This window comes from Capra hircus (genome assembly GCF_001704415.2).
Source record: "Capra hircus breed San Clemente chromosome X unlocalized genomic scaffold, ASM170441v1, whole genome shotgun sequence".
NCBI classification, from domain to species: domain Eukaryota; kingdom Metazoa; phylum Chordata; class Mammalia; order Artiodactyla; family Bovidae; genus Capra; species Capra hircus.
In genome coordinates this window covers 56,549,154-56,570,202 of record NW_017189516.1, presented here as the reverse complement: position 1 = coordinate 56,570,202, position 21,049 = coordinate 56,549,154, and the positions used below count along the sequence as shown (strand labels likewise).

At 44.6% G+C, this 21,049-nt stretch overlaps 2 protein-coding genes across 5 annotated transcripts in view; one reads left to right on the top strand and one right to left on the bottom strand.

The window, feature by feature from the left end:
* Positions 1-3,449: 3,449 nt before the first annotated feature.
* Positions 3,450-16,342, bottom strand: TRAPPC2 (trafficking protein particle complex 2). The gene is made up of 5 exons (XM_005701104.3): positions 16,215-16,342; positions 9,111-9,220; positions 6,554-6,698; positions 5,786-5,871; positions 3,450-4,566 (listed from the first exon to the last, which is right to left on the bottom strand). Exons 2-5 carry the CDS (start codon positions 9,201-9,203, stop codon positions 4,468-4,470), a joined length of 423 nt encoding a protein of 140 aa, XP_005701161.1. The 5' UTR covers positions 9,204-9,220; positions 16,215-16,342; the 3' UTR covers positions 3,450-4,467.
* Positions 16,343-16,407: 65 nt separating this feature from the next.
* The window catches only part of OFD1 (OFD1, centriole and centriolar satellite protein), a 60,813-nt gene continuing 56,171 nt past the window's right edge, over positions 16,408-21,049 (top strand). For 3 of the 4 annotated variants that reach the window (XM_005701101.3, XM_005701102.3, XM_018043834.1), the window contains exons 1-2: positions 16,408-16,605; positions 16,882-17,007. In XM_005701101.3, the coding sequence (XP_005701158.1) occupies positions 16,915-17,007 (93 nt within the window). In that variant the 5' untranslated portion in view covers positions 16,408-16,605; positions 16,882-16,914. The remainder of the gene's footprint in view (positions 16,606-16,881; positions 17,008-21,049) is intronic. The other variant, XM_013976681.2, reaches the window with a different exon arrangement.

Genomic DNA, 21,049 nt, shown 5'->3' with positions numbered 1-21,049 from the left:
TTGGGCATGTATTTATCCAGTGTCACTGAACTGTGTGGTGATTTGGTCGCAAGGAGATCTTTTGTCAACTCTGCTTCAGTGACCAGACTTAATTGATAAAGCACATCATGGTCTTTTGTGGGTGCTGCGCCCTTCACGCTGATCCTGCCCTGCAGAGGCACACCGATGCCTGGGCTGCATGTGAGTGAGGACAGCACCCAGGGCTGTAGAGCAGTGGGTGATCAAGGGACATGCTTTTGGGGGGGGTGGTCCTGTGGCAGGGGAGTATGTTTTGGGAACAGCTAGATTGAGATACTTCTCTCCCTGGCCCCATAGCTTGGGAACCACTGACAAAGAATATCATTACAGTAAGCTAAGATTTTGAAAGTCTTTAACTTCCTAATACTGCAGACAGTTTGGCTATAAGCAAAACATTTTCACATTTTAAATTTGGGGAGATTAAATCTCTTTATGTTCTCAAGTTGATGAAGAGAGAGCTCTAGTTTTTATTATTTATAATCAATTCTGCTTCTCCAAACTAATCCTCCACTCAAAAAATAGGCATCCACTGTTAACAAATTAGCGTATATTATATATTGCCTTTATTTTTTTCCCTAGGGGAGTTGCTTTGTTATTTTAAACCAAGTGTGCCCATTGTTTTGTGATGTGCCCTTTTCGCTTAATCTGTCTGGGTGTATTTCCATTATAGTAGACCCACCTCATTTATTTGCTGCATGGATTTCTCACAGTCAAGCCCTTGACTGCTAGCTAGCTGGCGGTAGGATATTAACATTTCCTATACCTTGGTCACCAATGGATATCAGGAGTACATTTTTTGTTGTTTATTATTTGAATAGATGATAGAGTCACATGGTTGGAAAGTAGAAGGCATAAGGAACCAGTGTCTCCATTTCCTGCTTGTGCAGGCAGCCATGTATCAGTCTCTTGGATATCCGTGTAGATTTTTAGTACATAAGGAAAGCATATTGTGTTTGCCAGGGCTGCCATAACACGTGGACTGGGTGGTTTAAACAATGGGGATTTGTTTTCTTCCAGTTCCGGAGGCTAGAAGTCCACAAGCAAGGTGTTGACAGGTTTAGTTTTTCCTGAGTCCTCTCATCATGGCTTGTAGAGGACCTTTCCTCTGCATACAACTCTCCCTACCTCCCCAACCCCACCTCTCTGTGTCCAGATTTCCCCCTTAGAATACTACTAGTGAGATTGGATTCCCTGTATTAGACAGTAGGACCTTGTTTATTTTACATATAAGGAGCTTATTTTAACTTGAATTACCTTTTAAAAGGCCCTGTCTCCAAATACAGTCACATTCTGAGGGACTGGGGGCTAGGCTTGTTGAATATCAATTTTTGGAGGGACACAATTCAGCCCCTTACATACAATGTGTGTGTAGGTATTTACAAAATGTATAATTTTGATACTTGTATAGATTTAACTAATAGCTTAGTGATTTTCCCAAACTTTGAAGCATCTTTTCAGTAACTTTTTTCCAGTTAAAGATTAGTTGGCATTTCAGAGGTCTAGAGCTGGGCAGCAAAAAGTTTTTATCAAAGGACCATATTTTCATGTGTGTAGACAGGCTGATGGAAGGGGGAGTAATCTTGCATCACAATGTGACTTAAAAGACCTGGTGAACAGAGGCTCCCTGAGCAAAGCCAGTAACTGAAATGGGACAAGAAGGGGAGGAACAAGACCTGACTGAAGAGCTTCAGCCGTCACAGGAACACTCACTGATGGAAGAGCTCTTCGTGCTGCAGCAAAAGGTAGCTGAAAGTCTGGTTCTTTTAAGAAAGTAAAAGGCACTTAGATTGGTGTTGCACAAAGATGAGAAATGGAGAAAGTGAGAGTTGAGGAGCAAAGCAGGCGACTGCAGTGGCAGGAAGGGTGCAAGCAGCTGCAGAGCCCCAAGGGAGCAGGCAGGAGGGGAGAAGTGGGGCATGCTGTCCCTGTCTGGACCAGGGGCCCCAGGGTTACAGGTCCGATGGGGCTTTCGTGCTGTCTTTGGATATAAAGCCTTTGAGACAGGGCAAGGTTAAGGAAAAGGCAAACTACTGAACTTGGGAGGATGGACAGATGTAGATTTGACAGTTGATGTAGCGGTTACAGTGTGCTGCATGGAAGATGGCAAAGTGCATATTTGTGAGTGGATATTTAACTGTTTTTGTCTCTTCCCCCTTGGGAAAAACTCCTCAACTGAAGTTAAAATATCGAAGATGGTCCACATGTTAAAACCTGGCATTTCATGTTTCTGTGAAACCTTGTATAAGCTTTCAGTGCCAGCAGCTTGGGGTGGTGGGGCAGGGAAGCGGTAGGTAGGAAGGCGGCTCGGTGTAGTCCATGGATTCTGAGAAATTACCACTGCGGACTGTCAACCAGGAAGTGCTTTCCTGACCATAGAGGTAATGGATGTGGGTGTAGCAGGGCGGAGGAGAGACCCACGGTCCCTACTTATGTGGAGAATGTGGGCGCCACTGAAGCATCCTAGGTAGTGAAAGAGGAGTGAACTGGGCTTGTGCATTTTATTTGGATCACTGGGAGCGCTAGTGTAGATGACGGGCTTAATGCTGACTTGCGTGTGCTCGGTGGGCCCGATGCCCAGGGTGCTACTGATGTCCCCCAATTCGTCGTGTTCCAGAACTTTCAGTGACATCACTTTCTCTCTTTTTGCGAGCTCTTTTGCCTTTTTTGCTTTCGTTTTCCTAATGATCAGTCCCTGATCTTCCCCTTACATGAGTCCCGGTTGCATCCTTTCAGCTGTCCTATTTCAGCAGGCTTTTCCAGCACAGCCCATCTCTGAGATCCTGCCCACTCCTATGCCCATCACTGGATCTGCCTTCACGCTCTGACAGAGGCAGGCATATGTGAAAGCCGATCCTTAGCCACAGGGATCTGCTGCCACAGGGCCTGTGTTCTCATTCCCATCTCACTGTCAAGAGCCTGGTGACAAGGCTATTTGCAGGGTACTGCTGTCCTGTGGACAAGCGTGGATGGGAACCATCCCCACCCTACACCTTCCTGTTGAAACACCACGCGGCTCAGCTCCTGACTGGGGCACTGCCTCCCCTCTGCCTTATATGCTCTGGGAGGGTAGAGCAAACTGTATACGATAAGTATATGTGTGGGTCTCTCCAGTGAGCATGGCTGAGTTACTCCTGGATTTCTGAGTATCTTTTTCTGCTCCCAAAGCTCTGGCACCCAGTTTGAGGAGATCTGGATTCTGTAAAATGAGTTACAATGTATGTTTGCAGACTTTAGGGGAGATACCACTAAAATGGTCGAGGTGGTAGGGAGAACAGCACCTAAAAAATCAACATTGGGAATTCCCTGGTGATTGAATGGTCAAGGGCTTGGTGCTTTTGACTGTTCAGGGTCCGGGTTCGATCCCTGGTCAGGGAACTAAGATATCACAAGCTGTACAGTGCAGCTAAAAAAAAACTGATACTAAACTTCCATAATCTTGGACAAACATCTTTATTTAGGAAATCAAATAAATAGGGTAAAAAACTGATAGCAGCTTCACACAAAGATACAAGACCAAACCGAGAATTCCTTGCTTTGTTCATTCGGAATGAACAAAATTCTTCAAGTGCTCACAGCACAGAAAATACCTGGTTTTCAGTGAACATTTACTTGCTTTTCAATGGACATTTACTGGTTTACAATTAAGATCCCACACTGTTATAGTAAAAAAACAGACCACTCCCGCCCGCTCGGGTATACAGGTATACAGCCTGAAAAGCCTAGAGTACAAGTGCTAATGTGATACAAGCTCTTCGTTTCCAATTCTAAAACTGCCTTACAACCTACTAGTCCATCTATCAACAGGTTCACTTAATCCTTATTGTCTAAGGGAAAGGAAACAAGAACATAACCTGTCACTGTGGTCCTGGCCTCCCACTATACAAACCTGGGCTCAGGAGTCTCGAATTACAGCAGGATCACTGTTTCTAGTCTCTGATGGGGGCAGGCCTGTGGCATTTGGCACTGCAACACGGTCTGCTCCGGCTTCTTGGGCGGAGCTATGTATACTGCCTATGTGTTTTCATAACATCTTGTGATCTATAGATGAGCCCATGTATGTGCTATCAACTTCATTCCCTACTGCAGAAGCTTTTCTTTTTAAATCTGCCTACCAAATCTTGACAATGATACTTGGTTCTGGAGTGCTTCATCAAGATCAACTATCTGAATGAGGAAAGTCAAAAGCTTATCTCAATTTTTAAAAATAAAGACATTTCAAGATTACCAATAAAGAGCTCTTTATAAATAAGTGTTCACAAGCAAATAGCAATCTGTTCATAGCTGTAAGAAACTGAATGTACTATTTTTTAAATATAGAAGCAATTTCATTAGGTTTAGATAAACTACCAGTAAAACTTTACCATGCTATTTAATTGTTACTTACAATGTACACATTCCTGAGTATAACCCACTGTAGTGACATTGTGTACTTCTGACTGTTTTTTGCATTCAGCTTAAAAGGTGTTTCTTCCCAAGAAACTGAACTTTTCTGTCAAATGCGCTGGATCGAATAGGAGAATTGGGTTCATAAAATGGATTCATTGCAAACTAGGAGAGAAGAAAGTACTCAGGTGAGCTTGTCAAAGTAAAACAGGCTGACAAATCATAAAGATATTTTAAAGTTTTAAAGTAAGTAATCAAAGACATTCAAAACAAAAGTCTAAAGACCACATTTTTAAATTTCAGTGAAGATGTTCCATTCTTAAATGTTAATGTCCCATTAAGGAAATTTCTGTCTTGGTGTTCCAGGGTAGTACCTGTGGCAAAACCCACGGCGGCACATATCTAAGCACTACCTGTGTAAGCAAAACCAACTCCTGGGATCCACCCTGTGTGTGAAATACAATTACACTCACATTCAACTATCAAGATGTTGATTCATGTGGAAGGCCTCTGGCTATATAAAACACACTAAAAATCTGCCATATGCTCTGACTGAAGGAAAGAGTAATACCACACTACTTTTAAAAGTGTGGTAATTTTTAACAATCAGATTTTTAATACTCTGCTTTAACACAAGGCAAGTGATCAGTTTCTCAGATGATATAATGAGTAAACCATAATATATGTGAGGGAAAATTAGTACTGGATGGAGTCACAAGTGAGGAAAGGAGTTACCAACTTTTATACCTTAATTGATTGGTGGTGTCCATCTTTGTAAGAGGGCTAAATATTCTCTGCTACTTCTGACTAGGAATATTGTTAACTATGCTGATATGCAAAAAATCTTGTGCAAATAAAGAACATTTAAATTATTAATATACTGTTAGTACTGCAGTTTAACCACTCACATATTACTATTTCCGTTTTCCTAATTAAGTATCAAGAAATGCAAGTGGCCCCTTTCTCCTTGACTTTGATAATACATCAATCACTTCCTAGTGGTTTATGATCTACATTCATTGCACCGTAACTTACTCGTTAATAAGTAGATGGGAAACAGTCTGGAATAAAATCATGAAGCAACTTCCCTTATATAGACTGCTTCTGTGTCTCTAGTTATGGTTCCCTCATAAAATCAACTATGTGCACCAAAAAGGAAAGAATGAAACTGATCTAAAAATGACGACGAGTTGTCCTGCATGTGTGTTAAGCTGCTGATAGAGACCTGCCTGGTGAGGGAGCTGCGAGAAATAGTCCTGCTGGGGGGAAGCTAAGCAGGGAGGAGAACTGGGCATCTAAGGGGATTCCCTCTACAGGCCAGTGTCCTGCCATAGTTGGCATGTCTTTTATAATCAGATTTTACAAGGTACAGAACATACTATACCTTTATGTATAAATCATAGACATCAGTAAAGAAGTTCTTGATTCCGTCTTCTTGCCTGACATCATGCAGCATAATAAATCTCATATGTGAAATAATTAAGGTATAATCTTTAGAAATGAAAACTGAAAAGGTGATCAGTTGATAAAATAGTCTTTTAGTCACATGCAGTGTATTGTGCGATGGAAAAGATAAACCCATAAACTGGGTTCAGAGTTAGCTTGCTGCTGCTAAGTCGCTTCAGTCGTGTCCGACTCTGTGCGACCCCATAGATGGCAGCCCACCAGGCTCCGCTGTCCCTGGCATTCTCCAGGCAAGAATACTGGAGTGGGTTGCCATTTCCTTCTCCAGTGCATGAAAGTGAAAAGTCAAAGTGAAGTCGCTCAGTTGTGTCCGACTCTTAGCGACCCCATGGACTGCAGCCCACCAGGCTCCTCCATCCATGGGATTTTCCAGGCAAGAATACTGGAGTGGGGTGCCGTTAGTTTTATCTTGAAGAGAACATAATCTTTTTAAGTTAGAAAGTAACTACAAAATAAAATCACCCTTGATATGGTTCAGATAAACCTTAATTTTATGAGATTGGACTTTAAAATTATCTGTTAAACAAAAGATGTTTTTTCCCCCTAAAAAAAATTAAAAAGCACCATCAATGGCCATTTTTTACCTAACACTTTGCAGTCCACAGACTCAGAACCTGGCATCCAGATCTCTGCTGGTCTGGTTTGTCACCCCAACCCTTTCTTAGAGCTCTTAAACAGGTAAGGATATGACCCGCAGTGACGAATGCCGAGACAAACCATTCATTGAATTTGTCCACTGTCTTCAAGTACATATTGTTTGACAGCCACATGTTCTCATCTACGAGGTCGAGGGCAGCGTGAGCTATGAACTGGTTCAGATGGCGGTGATCGTCCTAGGTGACAGTGAGTGATACCAGATTAACACTTCCATTCAGGGAATTCTAGACACAGATTGCTCATGGAGAGTGGGGGGAAGCTTTCTGCTATTAAAGGTCTTCAGTGTTTTCACACTATTTTCTAATCTGGTTATCTAAAACTCAAATAGAAACACCCAATTACTTATGAAATGTGTTCAAGAAACTATAAAGATTTTTAAAAATTTGGCAAGAAGGAAGCTATCAGATTGCATGAGCATTTAAGCATGGGGGAAAAAAAAGGATACTTCCTTTAAAAAAAAAAAAAGAGTAGATCCTGCTTTCAATTTTTCTCCCCTTCCCCTCCCCTCCGCTCAGATCCTGCTTTCAAGAAGTACATATCATTTCAGGAGGAAGACAGGAAAATACAAGGTAGGCCAGGGAGGTGGCGAGGAAAGCTGCAGGCACCAGCCTCGGGCGGGGGCGGGGCTGGGGCTTGGTGCACAGGGGAGACAGCCTGGCACTGGCTACCCTGAGGTGCAGGGAGATCCCAGGGCTGCCAACCCGGCTTGGTGCCAGCTGTGTGCAGTCACCTGTGCTGACAGCGCAAGGCGATCCTGTCAAGCCAGAGACGTCCTTCTCATGGGTCTAAAAGGCCTAACTGAAGAAGGAGGGGCTGTCCCCCCGAATGTGGAGAGGGATTTCACAACCTGGAATGTAGCCTCACGCACATGAGATGCTTACTTTCAAAGTGCATTTTTCAAAGAAACCCTAGGTTCTCCCAATTCCTGTGCTGCAGTCCTAACCCTCAGAATGTGGGCATGTTTGGAAAGAGGGTTGTTGAAGACGAAATCAGTTACCATGAGGTCATGCTAGCAGCAAGTGGGTCCCTAATCCAGTGACTGACATATTTATAAAAAGGGGGAAATCTGGAGACAGGCTCGCATGCAGCAAGAAAGCCACAGGAGACTGCAGTTCTACCACAAGGCATCAACTGCCAGCAGCTGGGAGAAAGACCTGAAACAGGCCTTCCCTAGCACCTTTGGATGGAGCTGGCCCTGCTGATGGCTTGATCTCAAGACTTCTGGGCTCACCAACCGTGAGACAATCTGATTCTGCTCCTCTCAGGCAGCCAGTGTCTGGTACTATGACTGCAGCCTTGGGAAACGAATGGAGCTTCCTGGCTGAGGAGGCTGTGCCTGGACTGGAAGAAGGTGGTCAGGTGCCCTGGAATCCCCCACGTAAGTAAAGCACGTTTATACTTCAGTCCCAGAACGTGGACAAAACCTAACTTATTTCTGAGAGAAACGGATGTGTTTTGTGTCTGGCTCATGGCAGTCTTTCCCTTTGCATATGAGCAAACTTGATAGATCAGGAGAAAACTGTAGGAGTGGTTTACAAAGGTGAGTGGTAGCAGGAGAAAGAGCCAAGATCAAGTAACGTGACAGTTTTTATAGGCACCACTTTGCCTACCACGAGGCCAGTGGAATGAGAGAAAAACTGTAAGTAGCTGCATACCACACAAAGCCAACTACTGCTGCAGCGATGCCTCCCATCCAGGTTTCAAACAGCAGTGTGCTCCTGGGAATGTGGGCAGATGATGGAGCAACAACACCTGCTCAGATAATACCTTGGATTTCTATCATATTTCAGTGGCGAGGTCTGAACAGTTGAAAAGCGTCCTGCATTGGACATTACACATCATGACCAATTTCAAACATCAGTTCCTGTCTTAAAGGACGTTAAAGCCTATTTTTGGAGGCTGGGAGAAACACAGCGCAATGGTCAGCAATTTACTTGGAATATGGCTTTGTACAGGGAGATGGAGGGACCAGCTCTCCTCATCCCAAGACCCTACAGCTCTGTTTACTCTTGAGGGGCACCATGTTCTTGAAGCAAGCTGTTTTTTTTGGAACCACTCTTGACAACAAGAAAGTTGGGTGCCGTCGCCAGGGAGGAGAGCATGAGGGCCCCACATGGCCAGTGGATGCTGGGGGAAGTTGATGACAACAGCTGCCATCCTGAGGGTGGCAGGAGGACACGGGAGTCGAGGTCTCTCTCAACCTCTAGCCTGTCTGTCCTGCTGGAAAAGGTGATTTGAGGGCACAGAAGGGGCTTTTTGGCATTTCAGGGCTGGAGTGCCTGCCCCTGCAGACCCAGTACGATCACTGCCTTTGGCGGGTGATCTAGGGACTGGCAACCAGGGAGAGGAGACCCAGGGCATCCTGTGAGCCTGTGCCAAGTGTGTGCTGAACTAGAGCACGAACACACAATGCAGAGGACACTCCCAGCTGGCTCCTCTCAACCTGCACGACTGCAGAGCGAGCCACGTGTAGCTGTGCTGGGTCTGCAGTGACCTCATCTGTCCAGACCCCTTCCAGTTCCACAGTCACATCACACCAGTACCATTACAGAAGACAAGTGCTATGGGCTTTAAGGTTTCATACGCACTTTGGATTCTGCTTTTCCAGCTGGCAAAAACTCCATTTCAAAAACTGGATTATCATGATGACCAACGATGACAAAGTAGAAGCTTCCAGACATCGTCTTCAATATAGTTCCTAATTAAATGAAAATAATGTGTATTTTTAGTACTCAATACAAAAACCCAGGAAGTAAAGAACTCCCATTTTTAACTTAAACCTAAATTGTAGAGAAGGTGGCCCCTAAAGTGGCATGCTTTCCATGCCAAGATTGATAGATACCAAGTGATAGATACCACACCAAGATGATACCAAAGTGCTGCAAATCTGGAAGTAGCAATAATCCTCAAGCTCAAGTGAGGGGAAAGGGGTGGAAGCCTGCAATTTTCAGAGCAAACAATGACATCATTCCATTCCTATAGATACACAGCTTATGACTGATACAATTTATTTATTTTGTGATAATGTTCTGGGGAATCCACTACTACATTTTCATAGGGAAATTAGAAGGTCTCCAACATGAAATCATGAAAACGACATTCTCCTGATGGGAGGGCGTGGGCCATTGAGGCTGGCTTCCCCATGGGCTGGGCCAGCCAGCCTGGCGCTGAGCGGGAAACTGTGCAGCTGCCGAGGCTGAGGCGTTGCTGCTCCCTCCCCCACTGCGCAGGGGAGTCTGTGATGGCCTCCTCGAAAGAGAGGGAGACACAGTGCTGTGCCCTAGAAGAGATGGAAGAGATCATAATCCAAAAGAAGACATTCTGAGGCACAAAGAGCTCTTGCAACAAGGGTTGATAGGTTTGCTAACGGCATAAAAAGAGAAAATAGGGGTGCTGGGGGAGAAATCAATGATTCTGTGACTTTAAGCACGATCACAATCTGGATGGGTGGATGGGCAGACAGGCGATGGACTCGTGTATGTAATTTTAGCACAGGGTCTTCTGAATCAGACAAAGCTAGGTTCATGTCCAGCTCCAGCGACACGAGCACAGGCACATGGAGACGCAGGGCAGAGGAAGGCCTCCCTGTGGAGCGGGGACGGGCTTAACCGGGCGCCCACAGCGAGATGTGTCAGAACCCAGGGCTCATCCGGCCTCACTGGGACTTCCATGCCATGAAACCTGAAGACAAAGTCAGGGATGATGCCAAAGCTCTGCAAAACTAGGAGAAGTGGCAATGATCCTCAAGCTCAAGTGAGGGGAAGGGGGTGGAAGCCTGCAATCTTCACAGAGCAAACAATGACATCATTCCTTCTTGCCGGAAAAGGTTTCATAGGTGAAGTCTGCCAAGGGAAGGGCTTGCTTTCTTCAGCACAAACATTTAAGGAGCAGCAGGGAAAAAAATACTCCAGGACGATCCTTCTCCCTCTGCACACATGTTAAGCAGCAGCAGGAGACACTATATGTATAAGGAAGATTACCCTTCTTCTCTGGCCCCCAAACCCACTCAGCCCCATGTGGAGACCCATGTGGGGGAGAAAAGCATATCCTAAGAAGAGCATGAGGATAAACAAGAAACTGCAAGAAAGAAAGGGGTGGTCACAAACCCGCCAGCTACACAGAACGACAGCTGCTAGTCACGTGATTTCACACAGGCTTGAAGAAAGGACGCAGAGAAGCTGAGCAGTGCAGTGGAAGAAAAGGAAGTGGCAAGAGCACATAACCACCTTGTCCCAGGAAGGCAACGTCTACAGCCATTTAATACGCGGGGCCTCCTCGGCTTCGGTGGTGAGCAGCGCTGAGGCTTGCTATAGAATTCTGTGCTGTCCGATGGATGGGACTTTCTGCGAGGAGGGAGATGATCTCCACCTATGCAGTCTTTCTGTCACCTGAAATAGGGGCCCTTCAAGTGTCTCCAAGGACTTAAGGTGTGGGGGTGTGACACAGAGCTTGGCGGTGGGGGAAACTGGGGAACTGCAGAAGAATTCAGGATGTTGCCAAATGTCTGGCTGAGGGCGTCAAGCAGAATATCAAGGTGATTAAGCTATAAAGGAAACCAGAAAGGGAAGGAAGAGGGATGAAAATGAACAGGTCAATTCTGTTGGGGGCAGCCAAAATAAGCTCCCCTGGCCCCCACCATGATGCCCACATTCTAAGCTTGGAAACTGAAAATTAATCTAGGTGGCAAAGGGCATTAAGGCTGTAGATGCAACTAAGGGCACCCGTCAGCTGATCTTCAGGTAGGACAAGGATCCTGGCTATTCAGGTGGATCCAGTGTAATCACCAGAGTCTTTAAAAGTGGAAGAGGGTGGAACCCCAGGGAAGAGTTGGGGGTTCTAGGTGGGGGGAAGCATCGCAGTGGGTGGATCGCCATGGAGATGAAACCTTGCTGATTTTCAAGATGGAGAAAACAGCCATGAACCAAGGAATGTGGGTGGCCCCTCGAAGCTGGAAAGGATGACGAAACAGATTCTTCCAGAGAGCTTCCAGAAGGGATTTATGCCCAGTGAGACCCACGTTGGCCTTCTACCCTACAAAATGGTTAAGATAATAAGTTTGTGTCTTTTTAAGCCAGTAAATTTGTGGTAATGTGTTATGGCCGCAGTAGGAAACTAACAATGTGTCAAAGCTGAAAAACCCTGCAGGCTTAAGAAAAAGGGAGGTAGAAGAGACTGGGGACAGAGTGAGCTTATTTTCCATGGGTCACAGGTTTCAGAGCCCTGTGGAAATGGGGGGTGGCGGGCCAATAGTGCATCAAGGTAGAGCGACTCAGAGCAGTACAGGGACGAGAGTAGAAGAGAACAGCGGCTGGGTTTTCCAGCTAGGGTCTCATACCCCTAACACAGCCTTGAACAGGGAACTGCTCAGTGCTAGCGGGACGGACCTGCAGGGAGCAGGGGGAGGGCATGCCATTGTGTGCTCAGTCGTGTCCGACTCTGTGTGACCCCATGGACTGTAGCCCGCCCGGCTTCTCTGTCCATGGGATTCTCCAGGCAGGAATACTGGAGTGGGTTGCCGTTTCCTCCTCCAGGGGGAGGGCATAGTGCTGGAATGTAAGAAAAGGAAGGCAGGAAGGAGGTGGGGGAGATGGGATTAACTAGCCTCAACAAGAATGGGAACCTTCTGAAAGTTCTAGTGCCGAGACCCTCCAGGGCCTGATGAAGCCTGTGTCAGGTGACGAACAGCACGTTTGGGAGAAGCTGCCAGTTGTTAAAATAGGATGAAGAAACCCTCCTGTACAAGGGCAGGACTTGTTGGCTGAACAGAGGGGAGCCAGGACTCCCGTCTGTGCCGAGAACAGCTGTCTGTGGTGGTTAAAATGTCTTGAACTGCTTTTGAGAGAGAGAACTGAAGAAATCAACGAACAAGGAGCTCTGGACTTCTTGAAGAGACCATGTACAAAATGTGAGAAGTAGGGCACTAGCTAGTAATCGCCATAACGTGGGACCAGAAAGCCAGGAGGCTTGAGTCAGAAGGGCAAAAGCCCCACACGAGCTGAAATGTGTGCTGCATGTTAAGAAAAACAAGAGACGTGCAGGCTACTATCAGGAAAAAGCAAGGGAGAATGGGCAACGATTTGAGGCACCTGGTGTGTAAACAACACGGGACACAGGTGTGTCAAATTTGAGTTTTCTCAAAGAATGGTTTTCACACAGTAAGTGTGGGAGACATGAGGTTAGGCAGGCTATGAACCCCAAGTTGGGCATGTTAAAAAAAAAGCTGGGTTAACAACTCTGAGGGTGTGACTACTGACCAGGGACATTGAGAAATCATAGGAATAGAGCCAGGCTTTCAGAGGTTGGTAACTGTTATGCCAACTTTCAGAAAACAAAAAGGCTTATCTTGAAGTCAGAGTACCACTGAAGAGATTAAAACAGCAACAGAAACAGGTATGAAATGCCTGTCTTTGGTCAGACACTAACTATGCTGGGAACTTCTATGATAAACTAAGTCCTTTAACGTGTATCCTTAGAAAGAGTGGGTCATTACTCCCTTGTTCTAGAAGAACAAATCATTCCAGACCTACACTCCCTGTTGTGGAAGGGAACTAGGGAGGTGAGTCACCTTCTGAAGTCATGTGGTTCTCCACCTAAGCACTCATGGGAGACCAGTAGCCTGGGTGACAGCCTGGGGTACCCCCAGAGCAAGAGCAGTGCTGGGGACCCAGGGTGTGTACATTCTCTGCTGAAGGAGGGACAGGAGCAGACTGACTGGAACATTCACAGGCTCCATGTCACTGGACAGCATGGGGTCTCTAGGGAGCCTTGGAGGTTGACCTTCACTTAATGCAGCTCAAGGGGTTTGCATCAGTAACTGAGATGAAGCCAACTTCTCACACCCAAAGATAACATGCTGCTGCGGCTGCTAAGTCACTTCAGTCGTGTCCGACTCTGTGCGACCCCAGAGACGGCAGCCCATCAGGCTCCCCCGTCCCTGGGATTCTCCAGGCAAGAACACTGGAGAGGGTTGCCATTTCCTCCAATGCATGAAAGTGAAAGTGAAGTCGCTCAGTCATGTCCGACTCTGCGAACCCATCGACTGCAGCCCACCAGGTTCCTCCGTCCATGGGATTTTCCAGGCAAGAGTACTGGAGTGGGGTGCCATTGCCTTCTCCGAGATAACATGCTAAAAGCACCTAATTTATTAGAAGGCTAAAGTTAGGATTCAAAAGATCTCCATGGCTAGGAGAAATAGGTGACATGAACAGGACAGAATTTAAAGAATTCGAAATAAAGCTCTATACTTGGGCTGAAAAAATCAACAGCACAAGGGGATGAGGGAAACCTAGTGTTAGAGTAGCTCGTCTATGGGGACTGCTTCTCATTTACTGCCAGCTCAGTCAGAGGCAGCAATCCAATACACTGGCCAGAAAAGCTAATGCAATTCCAGACTGCATTAAGAAAAGATGATGTCCTCATGACTAATAATACCATCTCTGGGGAAGATACTCTGTTCTGGGAATCACAGTTTTAAAATTCATTAACTCTGAACTGTGTGTGTTGGGAGGAAGGAAGCATTTAGGCTAAGGAACGCCCTGGGAACAAGACAAAAGCTACTGAAGGAGCTGAGGATGTTTAAAATGGAGGCAGGGTAAGACCTTTTGTGGGATAGATGCAGTCTTTATAAATATGATGCTGTCTATGGGAAGGGATTTGACTAGGGATGCCAACTGGTTTTCCCCCATGAGCTTGTTATCAGCTGATAGTGATAGTCAGGAACTAGTGCTGAGAAAGATTCTGAGACTAAGGGTGTTTGGGAGAAAGATTGCTGTGATTAGTTATCACGTCTGCTACAGGTGTGGGAAAGGGAGTGCCTGAGAGTGCCAAGTATTTGCTAAATCTGAACTAGACAGATTTATTCCAAACTGTTCTAGAGGCCAAGCCTAGGGCTGCTCCTTTGAAGTTACCTGGAAAGACATTTGGGTGAATATAATTGAGAACTTAGTAACCAAGAATTATCAGGTTGCCTTGTGAAATGACTCCATACTAACATCTTAGAACATTCTTCATCAGCTCACTATTCTGCTCAAAAGCCTTAGTGCTGCTCATCTAACTAAGTACCAGTATCCAAAACCTAGTCCCATGTTGTTCTACCTCAGCTACAGTGGATTGGTATACTTATTTTTCCCCTCTCCAGCTGATTGTGTCCAGTCCAGACTTATTTCTCTCTTCATGCCTGGAATACTCTAATTCTGTATGTTTACCTTACCCATCTTCAAAGTCTACCCAAATCCTTCCTTCTCCAAGTATTTCCCAACCCAACCTACATGGTCTCTACCTCCTATTTAAGTCCTGTCACTCTTGATGCCTATTAAATCGTTTAAGCCTTTCATAGCTAGGGGTGAAAATTCACTGTACTCTTCACTGCTGCTCACAAAGCTAACAATGGCCCAATTTTGTCCTCATAGGTAGGCCTTAGATACCTTATACCCACAGCATGGGGCTCTGGAGTCAGGCCAGATGCCTCACTGCTCTTGAAAGGGTCCTTATTTTTTTATTCCTTTCAGAATTTTCACCCTTCCTCCTTTGCTTTCTGTCCACTATCCAAATACTACCTAACAATGCCCTGATGAAGTCACAGTTTTCAGAGATGTGCCCACTCATGTCCACCCCCAGCCACTTTTTCTAAAATCTTTACTCAGTCTATAATGCATCTCTGGCTCAGATGGTAAAGAATCCACCTGCAATGTAGGAGACCTTGGTTCGATTCCTGGGTTGGGAAGATCCTCTGGAGAAGGGAGTGGCAACCCACCCCAGTATTCTTGCCTGGAGAATTACATGGACACAGGAGCCTAGTAGGCTACAGTCTGCTGCTGCTGCTAAGTCACTTCAGTCATGTACGACTCTGTGCAACCCCATAGATGTCAGCCCACCAGGCTCCCTCGACCCTGGGATTCTCCAGGCAAGAACACTGGAGTGGGTTGCCATTTCCTTCTCCAATGCATGAAAGTGAAAACTGAAAGTGAAGTCGCTCAGTCGTGTCCGACCCTTCGCGACCCCATGGACTGCAGCCTACCAAGTTCCTCTGTCCATGGATTTTCCAGGCAAGAGTACTGAAGTGGGTTACCATTCAGCCTATGGGATCGCAAAAAAGTCGGACACAATTAAGCGAGTAACATTTTCACAATGCATCTTAGTTCTTAGCCAATTCTCTGGCTATGTTTTCAGCATTGCTTCTTGAGAGACTTTTCTAATAAGATTTAAACATCTTGGGACCCAGCTCACCTATCTTCTTCACAGCACGCACCAAGTGTAGCTCACTGGTTTTTAACCAGGGGCGACTTTGCCTCCCAGGGACAGGTGGCAATGTCAGGAGGTTGTGAGAACTGGGAGGGAGGTGCTACTGGTATCGATTGGGTGGAAACCAAGGATGCTGCTCAGTATCTTACAGTGCACAGGAGAGCACCACAATGGAGCATTTTCCGACTCCAAACGGCAATAGTGCAGCAGTTAAGAAAGCCAGGGTGGGCTGAATAACTCAACCCAATGAAAGGTATTACAAGAAGCAAAGCGCCTAAGCAGACGGACGTTTACAGATTGAATCTCGGTGTGGAATGGCCACCTGGGCTGTTGATGATCTCAGCCGGCCAGGGACAGAGGGGAGAGAAAGGGCCAACACCCGGCTCCCGCGAGACAAGACACATCCCCCAGAGTCCCCAAGCACCAACCGTCCACTCGCTCCATCCCCCTACCTGCGGCGAGACGCCGGCAACCGAAACGCTCCGTCAGTTGCCGCGGAACGGAACCGCGTTCTTCAACTTCCGTAGGGACTCCGGAAGCAGCCCTCGCGAGATTCCGCGGTACCGCCCTCACGTAGTGGGCGGAGCTTCCTGCCGCAGCCCTACGCAGCTTGGCGCTTGCGCCGTAGTGCCCGGACTGCGGGGAGGGCTGGGATCGGCTTTGGGCAGCTCGAATTCCAGCCGATGCTGCACTTTTTCTAGCCTTCAGTCTTCCGGTCTCCGCCCGTGAGAGTCGCGCGTGGGCCCCAGCCACGCTCCCCTATCAGAACATCCAAGTCGTGCGCGTCTCTGTCCGAGTTCCTAGTTTGCAGTGCAAAGCGGAAGGTTCACCTTGTTCCTCCTGGTACTCTGGGGTTGAGGCAGGACTCTGAAGGCAGGGGTTCCCCTAGGCCAGGGCCTGCATCCCAGGTTCCGACTCAAACTTGGGGCATGGTGGGGCGGGCTCGGGAGGAAGCCGACACCTGATGGCTCGCTCACCTGCCGTCACCTGCCGCCTCCTCGAGGCGGGCGGAAGTGAAGCCTTTGGTTCCGTTAAAACGCTTTCTCCCCTGGGCTTGTGAGGGCTTCCTTGGAGATCACTGGTCTGTGTGCAGAATTTAACATCTCCTCTGCCCGCCAGGTAAACCATAACCGATTTCTCTTCTGGTCCATCATGTTCCCCAAATCTGATGTGTTGAGTCAAGATGATCTGCGCAAAAAGCTGTACCAGACGTTTAAGGATCGGGGTGTACTGGACACACTCAAGGTATCAGTTTTAGGCATATCTGTTAACATAGATTTTGCAAGTGTAACCTGTGACAGGCAGTGCATGTAAATACATCCATGTCTTGGGTATCACTTGATACAGAGATTGTGTTGGTGAGTTACATTGCTCTGTTCCCGTGTAACTCTTTAATCGTTAAATAAACACATTTTAGTAACGTTTGTTTTAGAAATCTTAGATGTTCCTGAGTTATTAAGTGGTTTTGTAATACTCATATTTGAATGGAGGCTATTGACACCATATAGGAAACATTAAGGGATTACTTACTGTAGAAAAGTTTGGGAAATGAGAAATTTCTTCTTTAAAATATATTGAAAGGTATAAATACTTGAGCAGCAAATATTTCTTAGAACACTTCGTGTATGAATTAACAGCAGGAAGTAGGATTAGCTCAAATGTGTTTTCCATATATATATATTTCGTAAAAGTATTTTACACTTAAAGTAGGAAATTGAGGGAAAACTTTTTCTTCTGGCTGCTCCATTGTTTTTGTACCTTAAAAATACTTCAAACTCATTTGAAATATAGAAAAACATACAGAAGAGACGTCATCTCTAACACAACCACTAGTTGGCGTACTGTTTTGTTTATTTGTATATCTTTAATACATGGTGATCATTTTCCTGTGTGTGGTTTTTGAAAAGAGCATTTTATTTATTTATGGCTGCGCTGAATCTTCCTTGCTGCATGTGGGCTTTCTCTAGTTGCGGTGGGTGGGGGCTACTCTTCCTCGAGGTGCTCTGGCTTCTCATTGCGGTGGATTCTTTTGTTGTAGAGCACAGCAGGCTTGAGGTGTTCGAGCTTCGGTAGTTGTGCACAGGCTTAGTTGCTCCGCAGCATGTGGGATCTTCCCATTTCAGGGATCCAGCCTGTGTCTCCTGCTTTGGCTGGCGGATTCTTAGCCACTACGCCACCAGGGAAGCCCTTCCTTTGTTTTTAAATGTTTCTTGAAATTCTAATTTTCATTGTCCAAAGCTGAGCCTGGTGCCACATGCATAATTATGCAGCATTCCTCTGGAATATTTTTGTTATATTGAGGTTTACACACTCCTGCAATTGCACCTCTCACTCTCTGTTTTGGATAGATGAAGTGGCATTAATGAATTAAAAGATGTGAGCCATTTTAAAGCTCTTGGTTTATGTGTCTTTTTCTAGAAAGATTGTAATCTATTGACCGATGAACAACACATGTTTGAACTGCTCAGGTCCACTTATACGTGGACTTTTTTCAATAAATATCTGCTATGGTACTACACTGATTGTGTTGATTGAATCCACGTAATCAAATCTGGGGATCTAGAAGGGGCCCCTAAACTCTGGTTCCAGAGTCAACTTCAGTTTATATTCCACCAGTATTTTGAAAATGCTTATCTCTCGCCAGTATAATGATCATGACATGTTTTAAATCAATCTAAGATTGAGAAGCCCTTATTGTTTTAACATTCTTTCTTTTGATTATCAAGAAGGTTGTGCATATTTTCTGGCTGTATGTTTTCCGTGGATTGGTGGTTCATGTTCCCCTTGCCTGTTTTTTCCCTCTAGAGTGCTAGTGTTTTTTATTGATGTATTTCTTTTTGATGTGTTTCTTATTGATGTATTGATGTATTTCTTATTGATATATGCTCTATGGAAAATTAGTCATCTTTTCATTTTTGTGACAATACTGTTGGTGTTCAATTTTATTTTGGCTCTAAAAAGGCTGAAGTTGCATTTTTCTATGGTCAAATCTTTAGTTTACTATTTTCTGCTGATTATTCTCAGTAAGTCATTTCCACTAAGAATGAATATTCAATTTTTAAGTTTTTAAAAAGGTTTCACTTTTTTGCGGTTAACTCTTTAACCTACTTGGAATTAATTGTAGTAGGTCGTGCATTAGTCCACTTTCTTATGCAGAATGTTTCTTGCATCTAGGCATAGTGTATGTTCTTTTACTGTGCTTTGGATTTAGTTTAGTAGGATTCTACTTCATGTGTGTGGTCACAGTTGATAGTAACCTATCATTATCCTTTTTTTTGGCTTTGGTATCAGGATTATGCTAGCCTTGTTCTCTTTACAGCTGCAGCCTACCCTCTGAAATACTCTTTGTTCTTTGCAGCTGACCATTCGGTTTCTGTTACTCTAGCTTCATCAATGACAGGGAGAATTTTTACTTTCTAAGTCTGAACTAATTTATTTTCTCAGTTTAAGGACTGGCCTGGGTGAGTTCTAATTTTTGAAATTCCCTGAACTGTTCAGTGGTCTAATTCACATTCTGTTTGAATGTTTGAAAAGAATTTGTTTTAATGATTAAGTCCAAAGTGATATCAATATCTGTTAAATGAAGTTTATGAAATCTTTTTCCTGATTTTGAATCTAATCTGTCAGTTTCTTTTTTTAAATTGGTGTATAATTGCCTTACAATGTTGTGTTAATTTCTGCTGTACAGTGAAGTGAATCACCTTTATATTCCCCCCTTCCTCTTGAACCCAGCATCCCACCCCTCTAGGTCATCACAGAGCACCGAGCTGAGCTCCCTCTGTTATACAGCAGCTTCCCACTAGCTGTCTGTTTGCACACGGTAGTGTATATATGTCATTCCTAATCTTCCAATTCATTCCCCGCCTCCCCTGTGTCTGCATGTCCCTTCTCTATGTCTATGTCTCTATTCCTCCCCTGCAAATAGGTTCACCTGTACCATTATTTTTTAGATTCCACATACATGAGTTAATATATGATATTTGTCCTAAGTTAATATATGATATTTGTTTCTTTCTTGCTGACTTACTTTCCTCTGTATGGCAGACTCTGGGTCCATCCACATCTCTGCAAATGACTCAATTTCATTTCCTTTTATGGCTTAATAATATTCCATTGTATATATGCACCACATCTTCTTTATCCATTCATCCATCGATGGACATTTAGGTTACTTCTATGTACTGGCTGTTGTAAATAGTGCTCCAGTGAACGTTGGGGTACATGTGTCTATTTGAATTATGGTTTTCTCAGGATATATTCACAGTAGTGGCATGGCTGGGTCATAGGGTAGTACTATTTTTAGCTTTTTAAAGGCACTCCATACTGTTCTCCATAGTGGCTGTATCAATTTACACTTCCACTGTCCATGCAAGAGGATTCCCTTTTCTCTACACCCCCTCCAGCATTTATTGTTTATAGATTTTTTGATGATGGTCATTCTGACCAGTGTGAGCTGATTACTCACTGTAGTTTTGATTTGCATTTCTCCAATAATTAGTGATATTGAGCATCTTTTCATGTGCCTCTTGACTGTGTTTATGTCTTTGAAGAAATGTCTGTTTAGAGCTTTGCCCATGTTTTGATTGGGTTGTTTGTTGTTTTGATATTGAGCTTCATGAGATGTTTGTGTATGTTGGAGCTAAATCCTTTGTCAGTTGCTTCATTTGCAAATATTTTCTCCCATTCTGAAAGTTGTCTTTTTGTTTTGTTTATGTTTTCCTTTGCTCTGCAAAAGCTTTTAAGTTTATTTAGGTCCCATTTATTTATTTTAAAAAAATTTTTATTACTCTAGGGGGTAGGTCAAAAAAGATCTTGCTGTGATTTATGTCAAAGAGTGTTCTGCCTATGTTTTCTTCTAGGAGTTTATAGTGTCCATTGTTACATCTATGTCTGATCCATTTTGAGTTTGTTTTTCTGTATGATGTTAGAAAATGTTAATAATTTCATTCTTTTACATGTTGCTGTCCAGTTTTCCCAGCACCACTTATTGAAGAGATTGTCTTCTTTTCATTGTATTTTCTTGTCTCCTTTTTCACAGATTATGTGGTGGCAGGTGCGTGAGTTTATCTTTGGGTTTTTATGCTGTGCCATTGATCTGATCTGTATTTCTGTTTTGCTGCCAGTATCATACTGTCTCGATTACTGTAGCTTTGTAATATAGTCTGAAGTCAGGGAGCCTAATTCCTTCAATTCTGTTTTTCTTTCTCAAGATCGCTTTGGCTATTTGGAGTGTTTTGTGTTTCCATACAAACTGTAAAAATTTTTGTTCTAATTCTGTGAAAAATGC